Raw genomic sequence first — 21,894 nt, forward strand, 5'->3', positions numbered from 1 at the left:
TTAGTAAAAAATAATTAGAGAGTCAACTAGCAAGCTAATGCTAGGAAACAGACAAATAATGTCTATTTAACTCTGAAATGTATGTTGAAATACAAAGTTAAAGGTTGTCTTTAATAAAGGAAAGGTATTGTGATTCAAATGTTGAAATAATAAGACAAAGAAGTAGCCTTTAGCTAGCTAACTTTGTTACCGTTAGTCAGGGACATTAAAAATGTCAATAGCTCTTGTTAGCTTACAGGCTAAAATGTTTTTTTCTTTGACATCCCTTATATCACACAGCAACTGTGACAGTATGACATCATGTTTGACATTTAGCCATTGTAAGTTAGCTAGGCTAATCGTTAGCTACAAGGCTATTTGTGTTAGCCTGTTAGCCCTTAAAGATGTAATTGTCTTGCGTTAGCTTGACGGCTAAAATGCTTTTTCTTGTGTTAAAACACCTCACATCAAACTGTTACTGCCGAATGTGGTACACTACACTCATGTCTGACATGCTAGCTAATGTAAATGTATGACTGAACAGAGGTGTCATAAGTATTCACATTCATTACTCAGGTAGACATATAGATACTAGAGTTTACAAATACTTCTGTACAAGTTGAAGTATCAACTCAAGCTTTTTAGTGTAAAAGTTCTGGTTTCAAAACTACTTAAAGTATAAAAGTAAAAGTAGTGTAAGGGGAAAGAAAATCCATTAAGGACAAAAGCTTAGGCTGCACCACAGGGGCCTATAGTGCACTACCCCACCTCCCCAAAAAACATTGTTCCAAAGGCGATGGCTATAATGTTAAATTAATAAGTTAATGTTGAAATATTTGGGTTGCACCAGTTACAGCCACATTTATGCCCATTGAAAATGAATGCATTTTTGTACAATGCAAATACATTAAATAACCATATATGTGTACTACTGAGCATTAATTAATTAAGTGTTTCATGGTGTGGAAGATATGATGACTAGTTGCCTATAAGTATTGTTATGGTGCAAAAAGTCAAACTTTACAGGCATGTTGCCTTTATTGGAATGTAAATGTACATCCAAGCATCAAGCACCCACACACATTCAAGACCTGGAACAGCTGGTGTTGACCAAAGGGGTCTTACTATTGGTCACTGGGAGTAACAAGGCTATTTTTAAAATGTAAGGAGTAGAAGTAAAAAGTTGGCTGAAAAATAATTAATTAATTAAGTATAGATACCCAACATTTCTACTTAAGTAAGGTAACGAAGACACCTCTGTGACTGAACTACACTGATAGCTAGGGAGCTACATGTGTTAGCTACCTGATCTTTTTAGTCGGCTACACTAATGCTAAACACAGTTTACTCATCCTTCTACGCTAGTCTATATTCTGTTTACTTCTGTATACATACCAAATGTTAAAACTCTTATTCAACTCTGCTTTTTGTTTGATAGATAGAGCTAATGTCTAAGTGTGTGTATTATTGGATGGATAAGTAACAGTTTTGTGGCTCAGAGTCGAAACTGACTGGTTTAATACCACGCTATCAGTGCTTACAGTAGCCTAAAGCATATCTGCCCTTGAAAACAACCACATCCCTGCTTCTCAATGTAATCCAGCTATTAAAAACAATTAGCCCTCAGCTGGCAGTGCACAGCTGCACAGTTTAGATTGATGAAGGACAATCTGTTTCGCTCGGGGTATTTATGAGCAGAAGAAGCTTTCATCGCCACCATCATCACCATCTCCACCGCCTCCTGAGATCAAAGGATTAGGGGTATGATGGCACCCCCCGGGGATACATGTAACTCCAGCATGCTGGTGTTAATCTGCCATGCTAAAATGCACAATGGGTTTGTGTCAGTCGGCGTAGGCCGGCTAATAATGGCATAAAGATCTGCTTATGTCTCTGCTTATGTCTCTGCTGGAAAGCCGTATCTTGCTTAAGGCCAAAAGTGGCGGTAATGACTTATGTTCACACAAAGGGCCCAGTCTTTTCTCATCACGGCATCTCTTCTGGATTATTGTTTATGTTTTGTTGGGTGGTGTTATTAGGGACGGAGCTCTGAATCAGTGTGAATGAATGGAAGGAATTATTATTCTTTCACAATAGTTAATTTATTATTCAGAGGCTTTAACATGCTTGAAAACTCACCAAATTTCATGCATAGATTGTGCATGAAAATTTGATATTTTATGAGTCTTGCGCAAAACTAGAAAAATTGCAGCTTGTGGCTTTAATATTCTTATATTGTTTCATTATAATTTTGTATTATTGTCTTTTTAATGTTGTTTTTGCATGGTATGAAGACCTTTAAACATAGGATGAGGGTGGAAGAAGTCAATTTTCAGTAATTTTCCCATCATACTTACTGAAAAGACAGTCAATTGACAATTTTTAATTGTAATTTATACTCAACTCAACTTCATTTATAAAGCACCTTTCATACATAAAAACATGCTGCCCAAAATGCTTCACAGAATAACAGAGAGACAGAAAACAACATCAATGGTAAAATTCTAAAAGGCATGATTATAAATAAAATACTTAAAAATAAAATAAAATCAATACAGTAAAATTATAATAATGGAAAGAAAAGTTAAAAAATAAGGTAGCGTTAACAAGATCAGATGAATACAAGTGATAAAATAGATAAATAAATAATTAAATAAGATAAATAAATGTTAAAGCAATGATTAAAATAATAACAACAATGAAAATATTATAAGGTAAATATGCAACAAATCTGTCAACTTAAGCTTTAAGATAATTAAGATGTGTCACTTTACTTTTTAAATCATGGTCAGATAGAGTATGTAGGGTTTAATTTGACAATTTGAACCACTTTTGGGAGTCATTTTGCTTTATTTTCTGTATTTTCAAACCTTCTAAATGTTTTTTTTGTGTGATAAAAATATGTTGAAACCTAACATAAAACAAATTAACAGACTTTCTGATTACGAAACTTATCATTAGTTGCCACCCTATGAGTAAAATACAGTAAATACGCCCAACAATACAAGATATACAGTATACCACCATGCATAGAATATAGGTCTCAACATTTTCCATAATAAATAAGTCATTTGAGATTTTCCAGCCAACCCTGAATCATGGATGAAACCACAGACCTCTACTGAATATGTCTGGCAAGATACATTAATGTCATTATTAAGCCTCAAATATCTCACTAATGTCAAAGAGATTTATCACTAATGTGGGTTGAAATGACAGAAGTAAGACACTGATTCATATTTAACATTATCTGGTCATCATTCAGGCACTTATTCATGAGAAAAATCTTCCTCTTCTACTAGAAGTAATCTGCCTAAAGCCTGTCTCATTGTCATCTAGCTGCTGCCACATCCAACTGAACAACATTGCATTGAACTTGAAGCTTGTCTGAGATGCATCACTGTCAGAAAGAGACAAAGAGACTGAAGAGAAGAAGAGAAGGAGGGAGGGAGTGAGTGTTTGGAGGAGGTCAGCGTCCTTTACTGTGTCAGTGTACAGCAGGTCAGGAAAGAGGAGTGGCCGGTTAGAACAGCTGCTGTCACTGACATGAGTATTTCCCCCTCCGAGGGGCCACCGGAGGGGGAGAGGATGACGTTATGGTATTTGTGGTGACTGTGGCTGTATGTTTTTAAAGGTAACGTTATCAAAACAATCTATGTAGAGGTTGTTTGTGCAATAAATAAAAACACTGTACACTTGGGTCCAATTGGGATGAACATGTATTGTATGTTTTTCTGTTCCGGAGCCATTAAATGGAAAAGCAGCTTCTTCCTGCAGGCATCCTTCCTGCAGGCTTCCTTCCTGGTTTCTGACAGGAAACATGGAGTCATTTCACACTGTGGGAATGTGACACTTTTAACACCGCTACATACATACAAGCTAGAGGTGGAAAATCACAATAATACAGCACACCATCATCAGTTCAGAACATAAGTCCATGTCTGAAGAATGCTGAAAAATGTACATCTCATTTTGATACTTAAAACATCAGAGAACATCCATCCTTTCCTCTCCAGATGTACTATTCACTTCAAAGGCAGATGCATGTGAAGCCAGATGGTGTCAAATAAGTGTGCAGCAGCAGCAGCAGCAGCAGCAGCAGACTGTGGTAATTGAAATGGGATGGGTGTTTGGGCTGTGTGCTAACATGCTTTGTTGTTCCCTCAGACCTCACTGCAGAGAGAGGAGGGTGTGGTCCTGATCAGCAGCTGGCCTCACGCTGTCTGACCTCTGACCTCCCCGTCTTTCTGCTCAGCCACCAGCTCTGATACTCCCACTCTCTGCCTCCCTCCTTTACATCTCCATTCATGAATAGTAAAGTGTTGTCCTTTGTATACACTTTGTGTGACTACTGATGAGCCTTGTTGGTTAAGCTGCTTGTGGCAACATTGACGATCTTTCTGCAGAATTATAGACACAAACTGGATCAGCGAAAACATCAAATCTTGCTTGGGTGGTGGTGGGCAGTGCTTTAAGTGGGTCGTAATACTGCTACATCTAAATTTAACCCCTTTGCCTTCTGGAGACTTTTTCAGCGTACTGGGACTTCTTACAAGCTGCCAGTACCCTTTCCTGTCTTCTCTGTGTTGCAGTTTCTCTTAGTGATTCAAAGCAGCACCTAAGACACATTACCCATGATGCTCTACTCCTTTAACTTGTCTGTTTTTACCAGATAGTAACATCAAATAAACACAAACTCACAAGTCTGTGCAGTGTTTGATAAAGGAGGAAAATCTGAGTAGAAAGAAACGACTCTATTGTTGACCTGGCACCAAAAAGGCACAAAGAGGACATGGACCGAAGTAGAGCTGGATGATGACACCCATAGACTGTATAATAAATGGATGTAGTATCTGTGATGTCACCCATCTGTTTCTGAAGTGCTGTTTTGAAGCCAATTGTCGATGGGTGCCATATTGGAAATGTTGAAATCAACCAAACTTTGCCCAAGCTAGTGTGAGGTAAAGAGGCGGGCCTTTAGACTTTTCGCTAACAGCTACAGGGTGCCCACCTGTCAATCAAGTCAGCCATGCCCTTATTTGGGCAAAACTCATAATTTTAATATCTTCAAAAATAACAAGTTATAAAAAATTCACCCTCAATATGGTGTGTGCTGATACAGAAATGAATTATTCAGACCTAAACAGTTTTTTGAACCAGGCTGTAAACATGTTTATTTCTGCTGTAAAGATCGTCTTCTTTGAATGGGTGTGTATGTGGTTGCAAGTGTTTCTGCAGCCAGCCTCTAGTGGACGCTCGATGAACTGCAGTTGTTAGCACTTCTGCATGGGCTTCATATTTAAAACCTGAGGTTGCAGCTTGATGACACAGTCCATTACTTCCCTGCAAGAAAGGGAATAAGGGGGAGTGGCTTACTGGCACGTAGTTTCTCTATTGAAAGCACTGATGATAGGGCGGAAAGTTTAAGCGGTGGTGGCAACGGAAGAGCAGAGGCGGAGGCTGGAAGTCTTGCAGATTAAATAGACCGCCAAATTGTGAGGATATAATTGTCAGGTGGTTGTGAGGATGTGGGATCAGTGCAGCTCAAGTTGCCTGCCTGGAGTAGATCGCAGATGTCAGTCCTTACATTTAAGAACTAAAAATGTATGTTTGGCGTTTTCTGTCTGTATTGATTGGGAAAGCTGAAGAGAGAGTGGAAAGGAAGTAGAGGAGTATAAGGATTCAAACCAACACTGAGACAGAGACTTATAGTGACCATACATGGGGCACAGCCTTCATTTTACTATTTTACATCTACTATTATTTGTCATCTGTTTCCTTTTCCTAAAGGTCTTATTAACTATTTGTTGGCGTTATCTTTAAATTGGTTTTAAGGTTTCATTTTCATTCTGTATTTATTTTTTTGGGGGGTGGGGGGGTTTGCTCTTTTTATTGACAGGACAGCTGAAGAGAGATGGGAAATGTGGACAGTAGAGAGAGGAGAAAGACATGCAGCAAATGGTCCTGTCCTCATGAAGCTTCAGACCACTTCAAGGAGTCTGATGTGTGCAGGAGAGGAGAGTATTCGTTTCCCATAATGCACCTTTCTTAAGAAGGCCTTTCTCTTATGATCTAACTTTTCCACGTGCAGAGCGTGAAGCAGAGGCTGTTTCTAATGTCGTCCTCTGAGTTTCAGAGATCTTGTTTCCTGGATGTTGTATACCTCGGACTCTGCGGGTCTCTGAGAGCTCGTCCAGATAAAACTTTTTGACCCTGAGGGTAAAATCTGTGCTACAGGACGAGGGTCTGACACAGCGAGGTGCAGTAAAGATGAATCAGATGTGTAACATGCTGAGATCTGCCCGGTGTAAGTCCTGAGGATCCTCCAGGTGGATCTCAGGCCTCTCACTTCACAGAGGAGAGCTGCAGTGCACACTGAGCCGAAGAGGAACCTCTGCCAGCCGGCCTGGGGGTCAAACCGGCGACCTCTACAATGAGGACTATAGCCTCTATACATGGGGCGCTTAGAACACTAGGCCACCAGCGCCCCTTCATTTTGATATTTTGTTAACTTATCACAGGTTAACTTTTGAATATGCTTAAAGAATGAATTTAGATTGATTCAATCAGTTGCTTTGAGTTTGGCTTTTGTGCACTTTGTTAATAGCTGTGAGGTGATGTAGTCATTTCATGTGGTGATTAATAGATTCATAGTAGCAGGAAACATGCTAAACGAAAAATACACAAGTCAATTAAACAGTAAAAACTTTTATTTGGAATAAGAAGTAAAAATATTTAGAAATTTCCTTTAAAACAAAATCAACATATAAAAGTCGAACATACTGTTAGAAACTCTCACAGTGTAGCAGCACTTTAAACTCCAAACCCTCCCCCCTTAAAACACAACCACCCTCACTGTCTCTACATGATGCAGCACATCAGTCTCATTATTACTCAGCAAAAGGGACAGTCAGATACTTTCCGTCCTCCCTGACCCGGCAGGTGGGCGGCGGTGCAAATGTGAAGACGTGCAGAAAATAAATAGCCTGAAAATGTGAAACCTGACTCCTGCAGATCAGCAGAGGTCGGGCTGTGTCTCCTGACGTCTGGAGGGGAGCGGATGCAGATTAGAGGTGAAGGAGACATGGGAGCTGAAATAACCTCTGAATACAAAAACCTTTATTTCTCTGCTTTGTGTCACACAGATCGATAGTAGATGATGCTTTTACAGCCTTTACAATCAGCAGTGATTCTTCAAATATAACAAAAATGACATCCTTTAAAAAGTAAACATAGGTGGGATGAGAAGCTGCAGTGTCTGAGGAAGTATTATAGCAGCCACACAACAGAATAAACCTGAACACTGTTTGATTAGCCTCATGAAAACTGCATGAAAGAGAGTCGTGGTGCAACTTCAAATAAAACTTCAACACAGCAACTTCTCTGTCAACCTTTTGGAAGTTGTTTTATATTGCATCAGACTTTTTCTTGCACCCTCCCTTCACGCCATCGAGGAGAGGCAGGAATCAAGATGCTGATTGATCTTTGAGTCTTGCACCTTCGCTTGGCACACGGGACAGCTGACCATCAATGCAGAGGAGGAGGTGGAGGAGGAGGAGGAGGAAGACGCAGAGGAGGAGGAGGAGGAGGTTGTAGCAGTGGCAGTAGTGGTGGTGGTTCTCTGCTGCATTGCAGGTGGTTTTGTCCTCCCAGAGTCCCTGGGGGATCCTGAATCGCTGCCTAACGTCTTCTGGAAGAAGTCAAAGATGCTGGCTGAGCTGCTGCGCTCGTCCCACGCCCTCTTCCTGGAAACACCGTCACTGTTAGAGTTACTGAAATACTTGGACTGCGTCGGTTGAGCGGGGCTGCCTTTAGACTCTTTAGACTCTCTGGGAGCACTGAGACTAGGTCTGGATATGTTCTGAGAGGAAGCTGAGTTGTTACTTTGTTGTTTGGAAGAGAAGGAAGATGTGGAGGTAGCACTTGTTGTAGAGTTTGGTGAGTCTTTCTTAGTGTGTGTGATTGAGTTGGAGGTCTGACTCAGGGAGGAGAAGAGGTCTTCGATGGACTTCTGTTTGGCTTTATTCACTTCTTGATTACCACCACTGCTGCTGCTGCTGCTGCTGGGTCTGGAGATCCTCACAGGCGAGCCGTTGATGTTAACAAAAACCCTTGTGTTACCGACAGACCTCTTTATAGGAGGTTTTGGTCCTGTAGCAGCAGCAGGTCTGACAGAGGTGAAAGGTTTGGAGACTGCATAGCTGTCTGGAGAACGGAGACTTTTAATTGGAGGAGACGGGGTGAGGAGTTTCTTTGGAGAGGAGGATGCTGGGTTTTGAGACATCCCTCCAAGTAGGAAGCCTTTGCCGCTGAATGGGATAATGTTCCTGATGTCCTGAAGTCCAGAACCTGAGAGGAAGGGAGAGTGGACATTTAGGAACAGCAGACTTTTCATGAGGAGGTTTGCAAAAGTTATTATTAAGGATTCTTAAAAATGGAACACAAGATACTGCTTATACCTGCAGAGCTGCTACCCCATTAAACTTAAAACAGTCCAGATTCAAAACTTCTATTTTGTTTTAACTCTTCAGCTTTTGTAAGGATTAAAAAAATCCTATTCTCCTCTATCCCTCTTTGCAACCCCAACACGGTCTCAGCAGATGTGTGTCTAACATGAGTCTGGTCCTGCTGGAGGTTTCTGCCTGTTAAAGGAAGTTTGTCCTTGCCACTGTAACTTGCTAAATGCTGCAAAGTGCTCTGCTCATGGTGGATTAAGATGAGATCAGACTGAGTCCTGTCTGTAAGATGGGACTGGATCTTATCCTGTCTTGATGTTGGGTCTTTGTTAATAATAGAACATAGAGTACAGTCTAGACCTGCTCTGTTTGGAAAGAGTCTGAGGATAACGTTTGTTGTGATTTTGTGCTATATGAATAAAGATTGATTGATTGAACTTCATTACTGTAAAGTATTATAATGATTTTAATGTTGTTTTATTATTTTATTTAATTCTTTGTTTTTCATTATTGTCTCCTCAGTTTTATTGACATTTTTAGTTCCTTTATTTATCTTCAACTTTTATCCTAACCCTTTTTTATTTATTTATTTTAACTATTTATATTGTTATTGTTATTTTGATGCTTTAAATTATTTTTCCTTTTCTTTTTTGTTTTTAATATGTAGCATGTTTTGCCATTATTTTAATACTGCTTTCTTCTTGTTTTCAAATCACTGTAAAACACTTTGAATTGCATTTGATTTGTATGAAAGGTGCTCTATTAATAAAGCTTGATTTATTGATTTATTGGATTAAACATTACCAGTGTTTTTTCTTCAACAGCTTGCAATATGAAATGTTTTTTGGGGGGCAAAATCAGATAAAAGTATTGTTATTTAAATTAAAGAATCAACATCATGTTTGTCCAAAATGATCCTGGTCATTAAAAACAAAGCCACGTCTGAGAAAATATTAAAGGTTTTAAGAACCAACAAAACAAAAACACATCACACATTATATAAAATATATGATTCTGGAGAATTATAATGTAGATATTACTTTTATTCTACTGCCCGGCACATTTATAACAGAACAACAAACAGTGTAGGACTGAGTCCTTCACCTGCAGTGATGCTTGAAGGTTTTCCTTGTCCCGGGGCCTTCTTCTCTAACGACTTCCCGTCCTTTTTTCCATCCTTCTTTCCATCCTTCTTGCCTTTTTTGCCGTACCCTTCAGGCTCTTTCACCTTGGTGTAGGTCCCTCCACATGACCTCCGGTGGTCCTCCCACCAGGGGTCCTGTGAGGAGGGAGCCCGGTTCATGGCCCTCTTCACGAAGCCGAAGTAGGGCTTGCGTTGCTGACAGGGCCCGTCGCATTTCCACCAGTGCTGCCGGTACACATCCACCTCGTCGTGGAAGCTGTGGTAGACCTGTGATGAGGACACAGAGAGAGGAGAGATGTTTCATTCATCTAAAAATATGTGGAAACAGGAAACAGCTGAAGTGTGTGATTAAAGAAAAACCTACAGAGATCTTTGTCCCTGTGGCGTCGTTGATCCGGTTCATGTGTTTGCAGAACTCAGGGCCGTGACCATCTCGGTCTCTGTTGTTCTGGGTCACAAACAGCAACGCATGGATCATTTCATGGAGGAGGGTCTGTGGAGGAAACAAATAAGGAGATTTGAATACAGGGAAATCTTTCTAAAGAAGGGCATCTCATGTACGATTCAAAATGCAATTTCACACAGCAACAAGGTTTTGGAGCTGAAGGCAAAATACACTGCCCATCATTAAAAATAATGCACACTCGAATGTTTCTTTGGACTGCCTTTAGCTTGGAATACGGCATGCATTCGCCACGGCATCCTTTCCATAAGCTTCTGCAATGTCACAACATTTATTATTTCCATCCACAGTTGCATTCATTTTCCACCCCGATCTTGTGTTGATGCTGGGAGTCAGACCGCTGCACAAAGTCTTTTCCAGCACATCCCAAAGATTCTCAATGGGGCTGAGGTCTGGACTCTGTGGTGACCAATCCATGTGTGAGAATGAGGTTATGTTCCCTGAACCACTCATTCAGAATGTGAGCCTGATGAATCCTGCCATCAGGGAATTCTGGTAGTCAGCTGACCTCATGTTGCTGCACCTAGACCTGACCAACTGCAGCAACCCCAGATCATAACACCGCCCCTACAGGCTTGTAAGGTTTGCTCTAGGCATGAGGGGTGCATCACTTCATCTGCCTCTCTTCTTACCCTGATACGCCCATCACTCTGGAACAGGGTACATCTGGACTCATCAGACCACATAACCTTCTTCCATTGCTCCAGAGTCCAATCTTAAATAACTGATAATTGATCGGACTTGTATAGCGCTTTTCTGGGTACTCAAAGTCAGGGTACCCAGAGAGTCGGGGCAGCGATGGCAAAGGCTCTGTCCCCCAAGGTGTGGTGCTTGGTCTTGGTGATAGGGGACAGGAGATTGGCATCTGATGATCTGAGGTGGCCAGATGGGGAGTGGCATTTGAGGAGGTCGGCCAGGTATCAGGGGGCTTTGTAGGTGTTGAGCAGGATCTTGAAGTGGATTCAGTGCTATATGGGGAGCCAGTGGAGGTGCTGAAGGATGGGTGTGATGTGAGCTCTCTCATCCTTTCCACGACCACAGGATATGTCTTCTGACATGGTTGTTGAAGAAATGAGAAGCTACCCACCGCATCAGCTCTGGTTAAATAAGCTAGCTGAAACATCTTCATCACTGCAGTAATCATCCAATGGAGGGCTCTTAACTAGTGCCTCCATTAAATCTAGGTGGTGACTTTTTTGTGGTGTATCTCTGCACAGATTTCCAGATGAAGATTTGATTGTTTTGGTGTTTTGTCTTTATCATATCATGCATTCATAATGTTGATGTGTTTTTTAATCTCTATTTTCAGCACTAGTATAACCTTACACCTCACCTCTACCAGGTCCTTTCTCGGTCTGAGCTTCAGCAGAGGTTCACTGAGTCTGATTGAACACAGTCCGCCTCGGCCCTCATAGGAACACACTCCAGCACACCTGCAAGAGAAGCACAGAACAAACACACATAGGAAGATTAAATAGGGATGAATTAAAAGAGTATCCTTGTGCATTGGTTTGCATAGTAAATAAAGAGGTGAATAGCATGTGACTTACAGTGTCATTCTTGGGCTCCACTTCACTTCAACACCACTCAGCTTACCCCAGAAGAACGTGTCATTGAACTCCAGGAACATGGATCTGACATCAGGGTTGGGGTCCAAAGTCTCCCAGGTCTCATCCACGATGGAGAGAGGCCTCTCTGGTTTGGCAGCTGCCCTCCAGTACGGGACAACATCACTGCCCCCTCCTCCTCTGACCTCCACCTTCCTCTTCTTGTTGCTCTGTCCCAGGTCAGCTTCCTCAGAGCTGTTTGATAACACTGAGGTCTCGTATTCATTGTTGAACTGCTCCTGCAGCTGGATGGCGAGCAGCAAGTCTCCATCCATCACAACAGATGACGTAGGTTGAGCTAGCTATGGGAGCTTCGGCTGGTGTAGCTTCTCCAGAGCTCTAAAAACATCAAATAACAGCTACGACTCGGTCCGTTAAAACACAAACATACTTATATAAACTCTGATTCACACCATGAGATCAGAAAGGGAACAAAAACCTTCATATTGGAGGAAGTCGGTAGCTAGCTGTCATACCTAAGCTAGCGTCAACGGCTGTGGAGTGAAGCCTTTACAAAACACCGGAAGTGTTGCCTCTGAGACCTTCAAAATAAAAGCCATGTCTAAATTAATTGTATTCTAGAATGGAATTAAGTGGATGAAATATCTTGTTAGGATGTATTAACTTAAATAATACGAGGTAGAGTATGGATTTTTTTTTTTATTATTATTTTATTTGTAACTTTTTAAATGTATCAACAAGACAAAACAAATACAACCAAACAGGGGCTCAGACGTGAAATAAATTAAAATAAAATTGATAATGTTAAAAATAAAATAAATTGCTAAATAAATTAATAGAAAACATGTGAAGAAAATGTTAGTGAAATATTGTTAAATGACACAATAAATAAAGAGAGGTAATAAAATAAATAAATAGAAATAAAGAGAGTTTGGTTCTGGTTATGTTTGCTTGAGTTTGGTTCTGGTTTTGGTTCTGGATCTGTTTGCTTGAGTTCGGATCTGGTTCGGTTCTGGTTCGGTTCTTGTTCGGTTCTGGTTCGGTTCTGGTTCGGTTCTGGTTCGGTTCTGGTTCGGTTCAGGTTCGGTTCGGTTCGGTTCGGTTCTGGTTCGGTTCTGGTTCGGTTCTGGTTCGGTTCTGGTTCCGTTGTGGTTCGGTTCTGTTCTGGTTCAGTTCGGTTCTGGTTCGGTTCCGGTTCGGTTCGGTTCGGTTCTGGTTCGGTTCGGTTCTGGTTCAGTTCGGTTCTGGTTCGGTTCCAGTTCGGTTCTGGTTCGGTTCTGGTTCGGTTCTGGTTCGGTTCTGGTTCGGTTCTGGTTTGGTTAGGTTCTGGTCCTGTTTGGTTCTGGTCCTGTTTGCCTGAGTTTGGTTCTGCATGAGTTTGGTTCTGCGTGAGTTTGGTTCTGGTTCGGTTTGCTCAAGTTTAGTTCTGGTTCTAACCCTAACACTAACCCTAACCCTAATCCTAACCCTAACCCTAATCATAACCCCAATCCTAACCCTAACCCTAACCCCAATCGTAACCCTAATCCTAACCCTAACCCTAATCCTAACCCTAACCCTAATCGTAACCCCAATCCTAACCCTAACCCTAATCCTAACCCTAACCCTAACCCTAACCCTAATCCTAACCCTAATCCTAATCCTAACCCTAACCCTAACCCTAATCGTAACCCTAACCCTAACCCTAATCCTAACCCTAATCCTAACCCCAACCCTAACCCTAACCCTAATCCTAACCCTAACCCTAATCTTAACCCTAACCCTAACCCTAATCGTAACCCTAACCCTAATCGTAACCCTAACCCCAACCCTCACCCTAACCCTAACCCTAATCCTCACCCTAACCCTAACCCTAATCCTAACCCTAACCCTAACCCTAATCCTAACCCTAACCCTAATCCTAACCCTAACCCTAATCCTAATCCTAACCCTAACCCTAACCCTAACCCTAATCGTAACCCTAACCCTAACCCTAATCCTAACCCTAATCCTAACCCCAACCCTAACCCTAACCCTAACCCTAACCCTAATCTTAACCCTAACCCTAACCCTAATCGTAACCCTAACCCTAATCGTAACCCTAACCCCAACCCTCACCCTCACCCTAACCCTAACCCTAATCCTAACCCTAACCCTAACCCTAATCCTAACCCTAACCCCAACCCTCACCCTAACCCTAACCCTAATCCTAACCCTAACCCTAACCCTAATCCTAACCCTAACCCTAACCCTAATCCTAACCCTAACCCTAATCCTAATCCTAACCCTAACCCTAATCGTAACCCTAACCCTAATCCTAACCCTAACCCTAATGCTAACCCTAACCCTAATCCTAACCCTAACCCTAATGCTAACCCTAACCCTAATCCTAACCCTATCCCTAATCCTAACCCTAACCCTAACCCTAATGTATCCTCAGAAATCTTGCATCTGACAACGGGGAAAGTATATTAGTGATTGATTTGTACATATAATGGTTTTGCTCTGATGCCTATTTTGTGACACTTAATTTGAAAACCTCTCAGAAGCTTGACTGAACTTCCGGTTCTGTGAACTAACGGTCCTGTGATTGGCCAACACAACTATACACGAGTTTGTTTCATTTGTTTTTAAAATGTTATTAAATTACAAAATACACGTCTTAAAAATGTTAATTTAGACACGTATAAAACCTTATATGTATTTTATTATTCATGTCGGTTTCATATTCGACTTTAAATAATCACTTGGATGTTTTTTTGTTGGCCATCTATTTTTGTAGAACTCGTGACGTCTCAGGGTGTCAACCACTACACCACTTCCGGTTTGGGTTGTTGTGGATATGAACCGAGAAGAGTCGATGAACTCTTCTTACTTCAGCATTTTAACCTGATTTCTCGACACTTTTGTTTTATTAAGTTGACTTATAAAACATAGAAGATGTCGGAGACGGGGAACCGACTCCGGAAGCTGCTCGAATCTCCTAATTTCGACCCTCAAAACCACGTCAAGCATCTGTCCCAGCAGTCCGATGGCGACAGAGACCTGCAGGAGCACCGTCAGAAGATCCAGAACCTGGCCGACGAGACTGCTCAAAACCTGAAGAAGAATGTCTACAAGAACTACAGACAGTTCATCGAGACAGCCAAGGAGATCTCGTACCTGGAGAGCGAGATGTACCAGCTGAGTCACATCCTGACTGAGCAGAAGAGCATCATGGAGAGCATCACTCAGGCCCTCCTGTCCACAGACAAGGATGAAACCTCCAAAGAGATGCAGGCTGCCTTCCCTAAAGAGACAGAGGAGGTGAAGCAGAGGACACTCACCTCTCTGCTGGAGAAAGTGGAGGGAGGTAAAAACATCATGGACACCCCAGGGAGGCACCTGGTGTACAATGGTGACCTCGTAGAGTTTGATGTTGACAACATGTCCCAGATCCAGAAGGTGCACGCGTTCCTCATGAACGACTGCCTGTTGATCTCCACTTGGCTGCCGAACCGCAGAGGAGCTGTGAAGTATAAATACAACGCTCTGTACGACCTGGAGAGCTTCGCTGTCGTCAATGTGAAAGACAACCCTCCCATGAAGGACATGTTCAAGATCCTCATGTTCCCGGACAGCCGCATCTTCCAAGCGGAGAACAGCAAGATCAAGAAGGAGTGGCTGGAGATCCTGGATGAGACGAAGAAGAACAAAGTCTCCAAGGACAAGCACATAAAAGAGGAGGAGGTCCCGACTTCGCCTGTGAGAACCGAGGTGTCCACCAACCCTTTCGACGTGGAGGATGATGAACCGTCAGTCGTCGAGGAAAACGTGGACCTCAGCTTGGAGTGGATCCAGGAGCTCCCGGAGGATCTGGACGTCTGTATAGCTCAGAGAGACTTTGAGGGTGCTGTGGATCTCCTGGACAAGCTGAATGAGTACCTCAAAGACCAGCCGGTCACCCCGAGGGTGAAAGAGCTGAGGGGGAAGGTGGAGGAGCGTGTGAGGCAGCTGACGGAGGTGCTGGTGTTCGAGTTGTCTCCAGATCGGTCGCTTCGGGGTGGACCCAAGGCCACCAGGAGGGCCGTGTCCCAGCTGATCAGACTAGGTCTTACTTTGTTTCTACTTTCCTGTTTAAAGGGGAAAATTTCAGTTTACTCATTTAATTCCCACTACTATAATATTTAAAGGAGGGATGTCCAGATCCGTTCTGAGTTCTGTGCTGTAATGCATGCACACCAGTTTCTTGGTCTCATACAGCAGAGCTTGTAAAACAGATTATGAGTTTTTCATCAATGCTAGCTGGATTTTACTTATTTTTTAATTAAAGGCACTATGAGGAGATTTTAACCAGCTGAGAAACAGACTGAAATCAAGAAATGATGCCTCTTTATGACCTTCATAAGAAAACAAGACCATCAACAACAACACTGATACCTTCTCTCTAGTCATTTGTGTTGCCTGAAACCGCTCTGAGGGGGTCGGTGTCAGACCACATGATTGACATCTCGCTTTAAACTCAGCCTTTATCTGACTTTTTCATGAAAAATAATCCGGTTGCATGACAAATCTGACTGTTTAAAGACAACAGGATGAGGTTTTTGTCTGAAGACACTACTTTTGCATCCATCGGACAAGAAATAAGAGGGATCCCTTTGTCCACAAGGGGCGCCAAAATCGATATAAATTAAAAGTTCCTCACAGCAGCTTTAAAGAAAAAAACAACAACGTGCAGCTCAACTGTCTTATATCTTGTACAACTATTACCCAGGCAAACACAAGTATTGGATCAGGACTCGGTATTGGCAAATGTTCAATATTAAAAAGATCAAATCAGGGGCCAAAAAAGCTGCTCTGGACATCCTTAATTTGAAGTACTTTAAGAGGTTGTGGGGACATTTATTCAATCAATCAATCAGACTTTATTTGTAAAGCGCTTTTCATACAATGACATTGTAACACAAAGTGCTTTACATAAAAACAACTTCAAATAGAATAAATTAAAAAAAAGATATACTTAAAAATAAAAAGACCCCCCCCATCCTAATCCAAACCTCAGCCCAGACCCCAAAACCACCCCACAGTCCTAAGGTTTAGAACACAATTTATGCAAACAAAAACAATAACAATAAAATAAATAAAAAGTTGCTCAACAAACTATTCTTAAAATGTATGTCTCTATAAAACCTTGAACACAAAAAAGGAATTGCAATTTAATTAAAGCCAAAGAATATATCCGCAGTGGGCTTATTTCATCTGACAGACAGTCAAAAATGCAAACTTATCTATTTCATACTTCATGAGACAAACAAAAACAACACATCCTCACAGCTTAGAAGCTGAAACTGGTCAATGTTTGTCATTTTTCCTCCTAAAAATAATTAAAAATGGACTTGTCAAATATCAAAATAATTTGAGGGGTCTTAATAATACAGAATATTTTAAAAAGCACATATTTGACCTTTAATTTATACATTTAACTGCAGAGATGGATTTGGATCAATCATTTTTAATTCCCCAAAATTATGTTGTAAATTATGTTTCATAGCATTTTACACACAGCCACATATTCAGTGTATGTGGTGGAGAAAACAATTTTTTTTAACCTCATAATCAAACATTAAAATATGAATAATAATAAGTCAACACATCCAAGATTCATCATCAAACCCCTTCTTAGAATAATATGTGAAGACAGTGTCAGATTCTAGAATATAAGCCTACATTATGTGTCTATAACTAAATCTGCTCTCTCATTGGTTTATCAGTGTATCATCGGCGTGTTGGCAGATCTTTGAAATGTGTTCCTGTGTTCCTGTGTTCTAGGCCAGTCCACCAAAGCCTGCGAGCTGTTCCTCAAGAACCGAGCTGCCGCGGTCCAAACAGCCATACGTCAGCTTCGCATAGAGGGCGCCACGCTCCTCTACATCCACAAACTCTGCAACATCTTCTTCACCAGCCTGCTGGAGACCGCCAAAGAGTTCGAGATGGACTTCGCAGGGAACACAGGCTGCTACTCCGCCTTCGTGGTGTGGTCCAGGACGGCCATGAGGATGTTTGTGGACGCCTTCAGCAAACAGGTAGGTGGAGGGCGAGGCGTGAATCCAGAATGGGGAATATAGAATTCAAAACCTTCTAAAGATGAGAAGAGGATCCTAGTGAAATGATGGTTTGTTTGTTTGTTGTTAGGTCTTTGACAGTAAGGAGAGCCTGTCCACAGCAGCAGAGTGCGTCAAAGTAGCGAAGGAGCACTGTCAGCAGCTCACAGAGATCGGTCTGGACCTTACCTTCACTCTGCAGTCGCTGCTTGTCAAAGACATCAAGGCGGGTCTGCTCAGCTACAAAGACATCATCATGGAGGCCACTAAGCACCGAAACTCAGAGGAGATGTGGAGGAGGATGAACCTCATGACGCCCGAGGCTCTGGCTAAACTCAAGGTGGGTTTAAATGTTCTCTTGAGGCGTTTCAACCGGTGGACACAGGGTCTAGATTTAGTTCAGGGGTAGTTAATCTCCCCCCTAAAAAGACCCTGCTAGGGGGGTTGTACTTTTCAAATGTCCCAGGACTTTTGGGGGGCGGGGCCTGCAATGCTGAATGTGTCTGATTGGTAGATTAACCGCAGTGTTTTTATTCCACCCTCCATCCACAATAACATCACACGCATCTGTGATTCACTTGATTTCTCTTTCTTTCATTAGTTTTTATTTGTTCTATCTTTTTTGTATGTGTGTGTACTTTTCAAAAGAAGAAGCTGTGATTCTCTTGATTTAGCAGCTTGTAACAGTAGTCTTCTCTCAGCCCACCGCGAACGCGTCTCTCCTCCCGGTGTTCCGGTTTTAAAAGTGACCCTGTAAACTGGAGACCTTCAGCTGAATGTGTCAGTGTTTGTGGAGTTTACACAGCTGTTGAAACACAGAGGGAGTTCCTGGGAATGCAAACTAGTTTAGTTTTTATGAAGATTTCAAAATATCCTCATCAGATATTCAATGATCGTCTAAAGACGTTTATGAGGGATGCAGCTGGCTGAGAGTCTCCAGTTAACAGGGTTGCTGTTTAAACCAAAACACCGGCCGATCTCTGCCACGGCTTTTTGAGTTCAAAAGGATTTTAAAGCCGTGTTGAAACGTCTTTGCTACTCGCGCTTATCTCCTCTCACGTGTTGATTCAGTGAATCCATCTGTAATGAAATATAGCACCATCTAAAACAGCGCCAGCTGAGTCTCTTCATGCTAACAGGCTAACTGTTGTGTTGCTCATAATGATACCTGCCTGTCCGTCTGCTTCTATGGTGTCATCTGTGATGAATGGCATTTGTCTTTTTTTTACTGCCCTCTACTGGTCTGGTGGTGTCGTGCATTTACTTTTTTTTTCTCCATACGTCACTGGCCTGATTTACACAATCTACCCGGGACTTCAGCACAACAATGGGGGCACAGGAACCTTTTAGTTCAGGGTAAAGTAGTTCTGGGAGCTATCAGACCCTGGAACTCTTGGTCGAAATGCACCTTTGGTTTTAATGTTTTCTCTTTTCTTCTTGTGTACGTCTCTTGAGTATGTAAACATATTTGTGTGGTGTGTATTTTATTGAAGCATCACTGTGTTTGTCTTTCTCTCTGCAGGATGAAATGCGTACCTGCGGCATGGGCAGCTTCGAGCAGTACACCGGTGACGACTGCTGGGTGAACCTGAGCTACACCATCGTGGCCTTCACCAAGCAGATGATGAGCTTCCTGGAGGAGGGCCTGAAGCTCTACTTCCCCGAGCTGCACATGGTGCTCCTGGAGAGCCTGAGGGAGATCATCCTGGTGGCCGTGCAGCACGTGGACTACAGCCTGCGCTGCGAGCAGGACCCCGAGAAGAAGACCTTCATCATGCAGAACGCCAGCTTCCTTCACGACACCGTGCTGCTGGTGGTGGAGCGGAGGTTCGAGGAGGGAGTGGGGAAGCCCGCCAAGCAGCTGCAGGACCTGAGGAAGAGCACCAAGCCCATGAGGATCAACGTGGACAGCACCACGTCTCTGGTCTGAGAGGGGACAAAGACTGCTTTACAGGATGGTGGACAATAACAACATCGAATCGTGATTTAAAAGGCTGTTCTGGAAATTTCAACACAATGGAATAAATAATTGCTAGATATTTGCTTTAAGATTGCAGGACAAGAAATGAAAGTACTAACCAACACAAAAACCCTCACTTCTACAGGCTAATAATGATTTAAAAAAATCAACTAATATTGGTTTTATTTTCAAATATCCTCATTGCTGTATCTTCTATTTGCTCTTGAGCCATGACCATGCTCTTGTTTAATGTCATGATGTTATAATGAGCAACAATTTACCCTTAAATTTGTGTTATGGTGCAATTAATAACTGATTCTAAGAACACATTTCAGACACAGATCATTTCTGATCAGACAGGAAAAGTGTAATCCAGTTTTTTGCACGTGTGACCCTTTTCTTTTTGAGATTTATGTCAAAACTGCAAATGAGACAAGATGAAATCGTGTTAAAATGAAACCATCAAAAATGAATTATTATGCCGCCAGTAAGTTCGGAAAAACTGCAAGAGACTCAAATCTTACCAAGTGTTTTGTTGAATTTCTTGTCCAGATATCACATTACACTAAATTTAAGCCATGATGACATGACAAGTCCAGATGTGAATCTTACTTCAAGAATTTAAGAGCCAAAATGAAGTTAAATCCTTAGATAGATGTCGTAAGGTTAAATTGTTGCTAACGCAGAAAGCTAACATTTACAGATATGTTTCTTTAAAGCCCCGGTGAGGTTTCAGCTGGTTATAAAACAGAGTGATTTAAACAGAGATGCCTCTTTATGATCTACAAAAACAGCAGGCTGAGATTTTCTTTATTTAGAGAACAGAATCAGCAAAGAGATATGAGATATAACTTTGTCCACAGGGGGCGCCAAAATCATCAAAAACGGCTACTTCCTCTAAAGAGCTTTAAGGAAGTGTTTCTTGTTTTTGTAATATCTTTAAAGAAGATTTCAGTCTGGACTTGTCTGCTCAATAAGATATTTTGACACTTGTTAATATTTGAGTTATTGCAGTTTACTGTAACATGATGTTTAATTCAAACTCACACAGCTTTGATTCTGAAGCCACAGCTCAGTTATTGACACTAAACTCTTAGCGAGTACAAGAGGACTGATTAAAAGGGACGACTGAGAAGCTGATATGCACTTGTTGATGTTCACTGTTGTTATAGTTAAGGGTTGTGTTTTAGAAAGACGCTTTAACTTGAATAAAGATCATTATGTCAAAGAGAAATTGTGGATGTTTGGATTTTCTTCAGTGATTATAAGATGAGCTGAACTCTACAGCTGCTGATTTTTACAGAGTTTTGAAACTTTCTCAGGTTCTAAAATCTTCTAAACCTTGTAGTCAGTATTTTTTGTGGAAGCTGAAAAAGTTTTTGCTACTTTTTATGCACTAAATTTTGCATTTATATATTCCTCAGAACAACTCAGAAGACATGTTTTGTTAGAATAACATTGTAAGGCTGCAGATTTGCCTGATGGTTAAGTTATGCACCCATATAGTGGGCAGCCAGGTTTCGATACCTCCCTGTGGCCTCTTTCCAGCATGTTATTCCCTCACTCTCTCTCCTGGTATCCTGCTCCATCTACTGTCTTCACCTCTCTCAATAAAGGTGTAAAAGTAAAAATAATAACAATACAATATAATTAAAATGAATAAATAAATAAAATAAAATAAAGCAAAATAATAAATAAAACAAAACAAAATGAATAAATAAATAAAATAAAGCAAAATAATAAATAAAACAAAACAAAATGAATAAATAAATAAAATAATAAAAATAATAAATATAATAGACAAAATGAATAAATAACAAAATAAAACAAAGTAAAAAATGAATCAAACAAAATAATAATAATAATGATAATAATACAAATAGTAATCATAATAATGATTAATAATAATTTTAATAATAATAACAAGTTAAATTAAATAGTTTTCATTATTTCTTGTTTCTAAAAAAATACTGCATAAATTGTGCCTAAACTCAAACATCATACTACACTTTGACAGCGAACTCAAAATATTAAACAGTCTCCCCTGCAGATCAGTCCTTACCTTTAACTTGTTTCCAAATCTCTTAAAGGCACAGCCATTAAATACATTTTTAAATGCCTGTATCTTCACATCAGAAATAATGGATGGCAAAAGAGAAAGAGACATTTCCCTGGAGCAGCACAAAATTAAAAAAGCAGCAACTCTGGCCAAACAAGTCATTTAATTATCTTGTTTTGGTGAGAATGTCGCCCTCTTGTGGACAC

At 41.1% G+C, this 21,894-nt stretch overlaps 2 protein-coding genes across 2 annotated transcripts; one reads left to right on the forward strand and one right to left on the reverse strand.

Moving 5' to 3' along the window:
* Nucleotides 1-7,365: 7,365 nt before the first annotated feature.
* On the reverse strand, nucleotides 7,366-12,173 carry LOC117824291 (sprT-like domain-containing protein Spartan). Its single transcript, XM_034699750.1, has 5 exons — nucleotides 11,593-12,173; nucleotides 11,376-11,475; nucleotides 9,944-10,072; nucleotides 9,540-9,846; nucleotides 7,366-8,328 (listed from the first exon to the last, which is right to left on the reverse strand). Exons 1-5 carry the CDS (start codon nucleotides 11,922-11,924, stop codon nucleotides 7,421-7,423), a joined length of 1,776 nt encoding a protein of 591 aa, XP_034555641.1. The 5' UTR covers nucleotides 11,925-12,173; the 3' UTR covers nucleotides 7,366-7,420.
* Nucleotides 12,174-14,384: 2,211 nt separating this feature from the next.
* On the forward strand, nucleotides 14,385-20,863 carry exoc8 (exocyst complex component 8). The gene is made up of 4 exons (XM_034699849.1): nucleotides 14,385-15,679; nucleotides 17,398-17,651; nucleotides 17,761-18,009; nucleotides 19,192-20,863. Exons 1-4 carry the CDS (start codon nucleotides 14,530-14,532, stop codon nucleotides 19,597-19,599), a joined length of 2,061 nt encoding a protein of 686 aa, XP_034555740.1. The 5' UTR covers nucleotides 14,385-14,529; the 3' UTR covers nucleotides 19,600-20,863.
* The last annotated feature ends 1,031 nt before the right edge of the window (nucleotides 20,864-21,894 follow it).

This window comes from Notolabrus celidotus, chromosome 13, assembly GCF_009762535.1.
Source record: "Notolabrus celidotus isolate fNotCel1 chromosome 13, fNotCel1.pri, whole genome shotgun sequence".
NCBI lineage: Eukaryota > Metazoa > Chordata > Actinopteri > Labriformes > Labridae > Notolabrus > Notolabrus celidotus.